Source organism: Eriocheir sinensis, chromosome 8 (assembly GCF_024679095.1).
Source record: "Eriocheir sinensis breed Jianghai 21 chromosome 8, ASM2467909v1, whole genome shotgun sequence".
In the NCBI taxonomy this organism is placed as follows: Eukaryota; Metazoa; Arthropoda; class Malacostraca; order Decapoda; family Varunidae; genus Eriocheir; species Eriocheir sinensis.
Window position 1 is genome coordinate 3281448 of NC_066516.1, and position 10000 is coordinate 3291447.

The window sequence follows — 10000 nt, forward strand, 5'->3', positions numbered from 1 at the left end:
ATCTCCTCCAACTTCACTTCTTCATCTTTCCCTCCACTCCTCAGTCCTGACGGCAACACTGCCGTCTCATCTATCTCTAAGGCTGAACTCTTCTCTCAAACTTTTTCTAAAAACTCCACTCTGGACGATTCTGGGCATATTCCTCCTACTCATCCCCCCTCTGACTCCTTTATGCCTGTTATAAAGATTCTTCAAAATGATGTTTTCTATGCCCTCTCTGGCCTCAATCCTCAGAAGGCTTATGGACCTGATGGAGTGCCTCCTATTGTCCTTAAAAACTGTGCCTCCGTGCTGTCACCCTGCCTGGTCAAACTCTTTCGCCTCTGCCTGTCAACATCTACCTTTCCTTCTTGCTGGAAGTATGCCTTCATACAGCCTGTACCTAAGAAGGGTGACCGCTCCAATCCCTCAAACTACCGTCCTATTGCTTTACTTTCTTGTCTATCTAAAGCTTTTGAATCAATCCTTAACCGGAAGATTCAAAAGCACCTTTCCACTTCTGACCTTCTATCTGATCGCCAGTATGGGTTCCGCAAGGGGCGTTCTACTGGTGATCTCCTATCTTAACTGACTCTTGGTCATCCTCTCTTAGCCGTTTCGGTGAAACTTTTGCTATTGCGCTGGACATATCAAAAGCTTTTGATAGGGTCTGGCACAAATCTTTGCTTTCTAAACAACCTCCTACGGTTTCTATCCTTCTCTCTGTACCTTTATCTCCAGTTTCCTTTCTGACCGTTCTATTTCTGCCGTGGTAGACGGTCACTGTTCTTCCCCTAAATCTATTAACAGTGGTGTCCCACTGTCCTATCTCCCACTCTTTTTCTGTTGTTCATTGATGATCTTCTTTCCAAAACGAACTGTCCTATCCATTCCTACGCCGATGATTCCACTCTGCATTATTCAACTTCTTTTAATAGAAGACCCACCCTTCAGGAACTTAGCGACTCAAGGCTGGAGGCTGCAGAACGCTTAGCCTCAGCCCTTACTATTATTTCCGATTGGGGCAAGAAGAACCTGGTGTCCTTCAACGCCTCAAAAACACAGTTTCTCCACCTATCCACTCGACACAATCTTCCAAACAACTATCCCCTATTCTTTGACAACACCCAGCTATCACCTTCCTCAACACTAAACATCCTCGGTCTATCCTTAACTCAAAATCTCAACTGGAAACTTCATATCTCATCTCTTACTAAATCAGCTTCCTCGAGGCTGGGCGTTCTGTACCGTCTCCGCCAGTTCTTCTCCCCTGCACAGTTGCTGTCCATATACAGGGGCCTTGTCCGCCCTCGTATGGAGTATGCATCTCATGTGTGGGGGGGCTCCACTCACACAGCTCTTCTGGACAGAGTGGAGGCAAAGGCTCTTCGTCTCATCAGCTCTCCTCCTCATACTGATAGTCTTCTACCTCTTAAATTCCGCCGCAATGTTGCCTCTCTTTCTATCTTCTATCGGTATTTCCACGCTGACTGCTCTTCTGAACTTGCTAACTGCATGCCTCCCCCCTCCCGCGGCCCCGCTGCACTCGACTTTCTACTCATGCTCATCCCTATACTGTCCAAACCCCTTATGCAAGAGTTAACCAGCATCTTCACTCTTTCATCCCTCACGCTGGTAAACTCTGGAACAATCTTCCTTCATCTGTATTTCCTCCTGCCTACGACTTGAACTCTTTCAAGAGGAGGGTATCAGGACACCTCTCCTCCCGAAACTGACCTATCTTTCGGCCACCTCTTTGGATTCTTTTTGGGAGCAGCGAGTAGCGGGCTTTTTTTTTTTTATTGATGTTTACTTTTTTGTGCCCTTGAGCTGTCTCCTTTGCTGTAAAAAAAAAAAAAATATATATATATATATATATATATATATATATATATATATATATATATATATATATATATATATATATATATATATATATATATATATATATATATATATATATATATATATATATATATATATATATATATATATATATATACACTGTATATAGATATATATATATATATATATATCTATATATATATATATATATATATATATATATATATATATATATATATATATATATATATATATGCATTTGAATGTTTATGCCACACACAACTCAATATAAGACGTGGCCGCCTCTAACAACACAATATAAAAAAATGTGGTCAAAGCGTGATGCAATCGGTAATAAGAGTTAGATAATACGTTTAGTAATAGTAGTATAGATACAATCCCTAAATAAATGGACAGAAATATGAAGTAACTGACCCATCGACAAAGTGTAAAAATATATATATACATATATATATATATATATATATATATATATATATATATATATATATATATATATATAAATATATATATATATATATATATATATATATATATTGCCGTTGCAATGAAACAATCCGACAAAGTAACAAAATTAATAAGAATATGAGTTAGGTTAGCAACTTTATACAGACACCAGAAATTATATTGGAGGGAAGAGGGAAAAAAGTGTGAACGCAAACATCCATCACAAAATGTTTTCTTCAGCCCCAACAGCTACTGGTGAAGGGCGTGGAAGAAGGCCACAAGGAATGGGTAGACAGTGCCCTCGCCTCCGGCGCCAATCCCAAACTGGAATTACCAGAGGACTATCCCATTACGTCTCGAGGTTCCCTGCTGGCACTGACAGCTCTTCGAGGACATGACCATCTGGTACCTGTCCTCCTTGACGCTGGACTGCACGTAGACGACGGTGGGAGGTGTGGGTACACACCACTTCAAATTGCGGTACATTATGGATATGACAAGGTCGTCGATGCCCTCATGAAGGCAGGGCCCGAGCTCCCAAATGTCAACGCCAAAGATAAGGATGGTAAGCTTTCATGTACATACTACATACAAACCTAGAGAATGTTTTTTTTAGTTAAGTCATTTTGCAAATTTTCTTGTCAGTTGACGAAAAAATAACTCAATTCTTGTAATTTTGTATATTTCCTAGTAGTTCCTGTGTCCCACTCACCACAGGCTCAGAGGCCAATGGTAAGAAGATGAGCACCGCGGCCACGCGCACCTAATAGCGTATGCTCCCAACTTTCCTTTCCTTTGTCCTCGGCCAGCCACGTAGGTGTCAAAAGGGATCGGTTAATCAAATAATGTTACCTCGCCTAGTTTTGCTGAATAACGAATTAATGACAGCCTCGTGTTGAAAAGAAGTCAAGTATATCATTGTAGCACTAGCTTGTCTATAAGCAAGTCATATCTTTCACTGGTAGGCTGCAGTGAGGAGGTAGGTAAACCGTAAACACCTACCAAAGCGGGCGTAAGCCACTCCCGGGGGGTATGTTTGGGAGTGAGGGGTTGTTGTTATTGTTTAAAGATTTCATACCTCCTTGCAGGGGCAGGTCTATCTGGATGAGGAATGCAGCGTCCTCAACCCCCCCGAGCTGTCTTTCGTTCTTTTCTCTCTCCTGTTTATGCCTCTTTCTTTGGGTAACCGGGGGATTAATCCTCCCAGGGGTCTTGCGTCTCTGCCATATGGTGAACAGTCAGTCCAACCCCTGATCTTGGCTGGTTGGGGGAGGGAGTTTGCACCCCCTCCACCTATATAAAAAAACAATATCCTAGCCAAAAACAAACTAAAAGTAGAGGTCAGGGTTGGGGTGCGAGCCTCGAACTAGATCCGGTCTTGCTGGGGGGCCCGACAGCGCGTCAGGCTTCCACGATGCATCTGCATCCGGGGAGCCTGCCATCAGTGACGGGTACAGGGCAAAGCCTACAGGATCCCTGCACCTCGAAGGAGGAAGGGCCCCCTAGCCCCTCTTTTTGTTTTGGGGGTGGGCGCAGAGGCTGCGCCCGCCCGTAGAGCCAGGCCCGGGGTTAACCTTCGGAGGGCTCTGCGTGTGGGCTCCTGGAACGTCCGAAGCCTCTCGGACGATGATCGACTGCTTTACCGATCAAATGAGCTCAGAAGGCTGAGGGTGGACATAGTGGCACTCTCTGAGACGAGGAAGCCTGGCAGTGGTGATATCAGTAAGGGGGGATTCACCTTCTACTGGTCCGGCATGAGCAATGGCTTCCGTATTAAGGGGGTAGCAATGGGCATCCAGCAAACTGTTGCCATTTGTGGTTGAGGTTACTCCTGTCGAAGAGCGCATAATGAGAGTGAGGCTGAAGCACACACTGGGCTTCATGTCTCTAGTTGCAGTGTGCGCTCCTACCAAGATGTGTGAAATGGAAGAGGAGATGTTCTACGCCAAACTCAACTCCGCATTAGACCAGTGCCCTCCAAGGGACACACTCATTGTCTTAGCCCTTAGGCGACTTCAATGCTACTACTGGCACTATCAGGGTTGGTTACGAGCTATGTTTGGTCCCCATGGTTCTGGCACCCAGAACATCAACAGCTCTCTCCTAAATTTTGCAAGATCCAGGAGGTTGAGAATTGAGGGTTCTTGGTACCAGAGACCAGAGCTGCACCGCTGAACTTAGTATAGGGATGCCGAAGGGGTAGCTAAGGAGATTGACCACATCCTCGTAAGTACTCGTTATGGGTCCTTCAGAACCGCATGGTTTGCCGGAATGTTGAGTTCCTTGCAACTGACCATAGGCTTGTTGTTGCAACACTCAAGCTTCATGTCAAGTCAAGAAGAATCTCGAGATGCAACAATACTGTGTTCCATCTCGAGAGGCTGAGGGACCTACATGTGGTCAAGAGTAGATGTGCTCAGCGCCTTTGTGGACCCTGTAAAACTGTGGGATACCTTCAAGTGTGGGACTCTTCGAGTTGCCAAGGAGTGCAATGGAGAGCGCCCGAGATCTAAGAATAGATTTGCCTCGGTGGAAACGCTGGAGAATCGGGACCAATATAGGACTCTGTCGCGTGGGACTAGAGCTCTCCTGAGGAGAGACAAGGAGAGGTATGTCAGGGGTCTCGCTGAGGAGGTCGAGGGCCATTTAAATGCAAATGACCTCCGACCTGCTTACCGAGCCCTGAAGAAACTCCGCTCCAAGTCTCCCTCCCAGATGAGCACCATCCGAACAGTTGATGGTTGCCTCGTGTCGGACATGGATGGGCAGAGGGCTCGTTGGACCGAGTGCTTTGAGTAGTTGTACACGGCGGACCCTCCAGGTGGGCAACTTCCAGTTGCTGGGTTGCAGGTGGCGGATGTTGATCCACTCATCGACGAAAGCCCACCCTCTCTTGACGAGGTCAGAGAGGCTGTGGCAAAGTTGAGGGGTGGAAAGGCCCATGGTTACCTGTAACATCAATGCGGAGTTGCTCAAAGCTGGAGGTGAGGCCATGATCCGCGGATTGCATGCGGTCTTGACTGCCGTATGGCAGACTGGTACCATTCCTCCTGACTGGAAGAGGGGACTGGTTGTCCCTATCTGGAAAGGGAAAGGGGACCGCCAGGACTGCTACACCTACCGTGGTATTACACTGCTCAGTCTGCCGGGCAAGGTACTTGCCCATCTATTGCTGATGCGAATTCGCAGCCAGCTGCTGAAGCTACAGACCTAAACAGTCTGGGTTCACGCCTGGCAAGTCGACAACTGACTGTATCCTAGCACTTCGCGTACTAGTGAGCGCCGACATGAGTTTCGACACTCTCACTCCCGAGAATGCGGGAGTGAGACAGGGCTGTGTCCATGCGCCATCGCTTTTCAACACTTGTATGGACTGGGTACTAGTCAGAGTTGTGGACCAAACTCATTGGGGAGCATCCATTAGTAATACCAGGGTCATTGACCTTGTTTTTGCCGATGATGCAATAGTCCTTGCGGATTTATTGGAGGTTCTGATGATGGCTTTCGAGGCGCTGCACAAGGAGGCAAAGCCCTTGGGACTTCGGTTCTTCTGGGCCAAGACCAAGGTACAGGTGTTTGGAGGCTTGTTAGATGAAACAGTACAGTCTGCTCATGCGTGTGGCAAGGTCTTGGAAAATTTCACATACCTTGGTAGCGTAGTTCAGACCAACGGTGAGTCTCGCCAGGAAGTTTTACGGCAGATTGACTTGGCCCACGGTGTTATGGACTCGCTCATCACAAGAATATGGCGTTGTCAATACTAGTGCAGAAGGACAAAGATCTGGATCTTCAAGTCCCTTGCGCTCCCTGTCTTACTCTATGGCTGTGAGACATGGACACTTAGTGGGGACTTGGAGAGGTGGATTGATGCCTTTGGTGATAAATGTATACGCAGAATCATGGGATATTGCTGGAATGACTTTGTGTCAAACCGGCGGCTACTCCGTGAGACTGATTCGACATTTATTACCTGCATAATCCGTCAACGCCTACTCCAGCTACACGGGCACGTGGCACGTTACCCAGAAGCTGATCCTGCTCATCTGGTTGTCGCTTTAAGAGACACTCCTCAGTGGAGAAGTCCAAGGGGAAGCCCACGGAGTTCGTGGCTTGAGCAAATCGATAGATCCTGCCAGGAGGTACTCAGGATGGGAAGGGGGCCTGCATGGAGACTCACCCGGAGGGACCACCGGACTTGGCGTCTTAGGGTGGGCGAGGCGATGCGGCCCCCGGCGTATGCCCCCATTGATTGACTGATTGGATGGACCATGGGTATCTGTCGGAGTGACGGGCCATGAAAAGTGTTGACAGGCCGTCTCTATCGGCTGCCGTCGACCAAGCCGGTCTGTCAACGAGGACTGACGTGTCTCTGACGAGGTGATGTTGCAAGCCTATCAGAGTTCCGTGTCCTCACTTCCGGTTTCCCTATTTTCTCAGTTAACACCAGCCAGTATAGTTCAGCATCCTCTCTAAGGACAAATTCACATACTTTCTACACTAAATTACATATATGTGACACATAATTTCCTCAAAATCTATCATGGCAAGTATTATACAATCTGCCTCAAAGTTCCCATCTAGGGAGCAAACAAGATATGTCCGTAGGTCAAACCCCACTTCTGCCAACGACCCTAGGAGGTGTCTTGCCATCTCTTCGAACTTTTTCATCATTACCTCCTGCAACATTCGCGGTCTTTTGCTCTAATTTCTTTGACATGGAACACCATCTCTCATTCTCTAAACCTCACCTTCTTTCCCAAACTCATTCAGATTTTCGAAGCTACTAAAACAAAGATAGATTCTGTTCCCTCCAGCTATCTCTAGCCTAAATTTCAGTGCAAAGCTCGATGCCGCGTCTATGTCCGCAACGATATCCCTTGTTCTCGTGGTCAGAATTTTTCACCATCTGGCTAAGACTCAACCACAGTTGTGCGAACAGTGATTAACGATAGATGTGCAGAGAGAGAGAGAGAGAGAGAGAGAGAGAGAGAGAGAGAGAGAGAGAGAGAGAGAGAGAGAGAGAGAGAGAGAGAGAGAGAGAGAGAGTTACATAGATTTACATAGAAATTCAGACCACACAAACCCTATGGTCCTGACTAAGGTGGTCTGTCCTTAAACCTAAGTGATTTTTTATTAATCAGATGGCTCCAAAACTTTGCATTTCTACTTTAGTAAATATTAAGTTGAAGGAAGTGTCGGTCGAGCTTGTTATTAAAGGAGTCAATCATGTTCCATTGGACCACTGATTACAGAGGTGGGCAAGTGCGGTACTTAGTGTGGTAGTGCGGTAGTACCGCATCACAAAAAAGTACCGCACTACCGCACTATCGCAAACTTTCTGAAAATACTGCACTCCCGCTGACCACACTAAAAAATCCTGCGGTACTTTTGCGGTACTTAGAAAACCATCGAAGACATTTGCAGCGCGGCATGCATCAGTCATCAGAATCAGTGATTCAATTATTCTGACTTCTCAGTTATTGTTCAAAATCAAATACTAAATGAATAACTCAGGAAATCTGTTCGCCACTCAACCCAAGACGGCGCGCCATGACTGCCTCTGACGATGACTGTACATGGCAGTGTACAACAGTACAAGCAAGCACTAACATGATCGACGCTCAATCTCATGTCCCGTACAATTGTTTCTTTGCTGCATAACATAGACCATAGTACATACTATGTCTGTTTTTTAACTTCATTGCAACTTCTCTATTTTATCATTCTCTCTCTCTCTCTCTCTCTCTCTCTCTCTCTCTCTCTCTCTCTCTCTCTCTCTCTCTCTCTCTCTCTCTCTCTCTCTCTCTCTCTCTCTCTCTCTCTCTCTCTAATGTAGCCAAGATCAATATTGTTTGATTATAATAATAATAATAATAATAATAATAATAATAATAATAATAATAATAATAATAATAATAATAATAATAATAATAATAATAATAATAATAATAATAGTAATAATAATAATAATTTATTATTATTATTATTATTATTATTATTATTATTATTATTATTATTATTTAAATTATAATTATCTCGTTGAAATTTCCACGTGGTTTCTTCGCTGAGGCCTGAGACGCCAGGGCTTACAGCTTTCCCACGGGAGTCGCTAGTTGATGAGTTTTGTCTTAATATGTTGGACAGTTTGAATAATGTTTCACTCTTCCCGTCATGACTTTCCTATATTAGTAATCTTTCGTTTTCGCTCAAACGCTGGAGAATTCCTCCCCTTCCTCCCCTTCCCCTTCCCCTTCACTCTTCCATATCCCTGGCTAGTGCTACTGCAGCTTGCACCACCCTTCCTTTATTCCTTCCTTCCTTCCTTCCCACTTCCTCCTCTCTCACATGACGCTGATCTCTTCCTCCCCCTTCATTGTCCCCTCGATCCCTCCTCCCTCGGAAAGCTGCATTCCCTTCCCTCCCCCTCCTCTCCTTTCCGTCCTCTACTCCCCGGCCTCTCCCCTCCCCCAGTTCTCCTTTATTTTTTTTTTGTATCTCACAAGTTATTAGTTAGTAAATGGATAGCCAGGATAGGCACTGAATTTTTTTTTTATATTGACCAGTGACTACTGCTACCGCAGTACCGCACACCGCGTGCCGCACTGGGAAAGAAAAAAAATGGGACCGCACTACCGCAACCGCACTTTTTTGGGTTTGGTGCGGTCTGAATTTGATTATTTACACTTAATCTGTTATTCATCTATTATCACTATTTTTTTTTTTTTGTCTTGTGTGTAAAAATATGTCTAGTCGACAATTTAGTAATGATGTGACATGCTTTTTTTTTATGAAATAATTAGTATGCTAGTCTATGGGCAGGTGGCTTGGTTAACAGTGACACTGCTAATGTTGCAGGTGTCACCTCGCTTCATCTCGCCGCTAGAAAGGATAGGGAGTACAGCGCCAAGGTCCTAATAGCCGCTGGGGCCAACCTCAACGCCCGAGACAGCAAGAAGAGGACACCTCTCCACGTCTCGGTTTTTGGCAAATCCACGAGGATCATGAAACTTCTCCTCGATGCTGGTTGTGATGTTCATGCACTCAACGAAATGGGTTTCTCCGTTCTTCACATTGCAGCACTCTGCGGGAACGAAAACGCCGTCCAGGAACTAAGGATGGCGGGGCTTGAGGCGGATGAGGAAGACGCTACGGGTCTTACCCCGGAACAGGTGGCAGAGACCTGGGGGAGCCACAGCACTGCCTGGCTCCTTCGAAAAATGCCCAGGGCGTCGCGAGTTGCCCCTTCCGCTTCAACTCAGATCATGATGGTAAGTATCACTCACACTAACACACACACAAAAAAACCCTGCTTCACAGCTCAGTGGATATAACTTTTGCATGTCACCGGCAGGCTGAGGTTCGATTCGCGCTCAAGCCACGTAAGTTTTTTCGCTGGTAAGAGCCGTTCTCGTCCTCCACTGAACAAGGGGGATGGGGATATTGGGCGAGTGAAGTCCCAGTAATAGCCATAACTTGCTCCTCTAGTCCAGCACGTGATAAGACCATGGCTAAATGACACATTCTCTCTCTCTCTCTCTCTCTCTCTCTCTCTCTCTCTCTCTCTCTCTCTCACACACACACACACACACACACACACACACACACCGTTACGATAGTTCAGTGGGTTTGAACGCTGTACTGCCAGGCTTCGCGGCGTGGCAGGCAGAGGTTCGAGCCCCGTTCAAGCCGTTTTATTTCCGCTGACTAT

The 10000-nt window shown here is 45.9% G+C and overlaps 1 protein-coding gene across 1 annotated transcript in view; it reads left to right on the plus strand.

The window, feature by feature from the left end:
- Nucleotides 1-2532: 2532 nt before the first annotated feature.
- Nucleotides 2533-10000, plus strand: part of LOC126995377 (uncharacterized) — a gene marked incomplete at its 5' end in the record, with an annotated part of 56802 nt that continues 49334 nt past the window's right edge. The window contains 2 exon segments of the mRNA XM_050854883.1: nt 2533-2857; nt 9148-9560. Coding sequence (XP_050710840.1) covers nt 2533-2857; nt 9148-9560 — 738 coding nt within the window.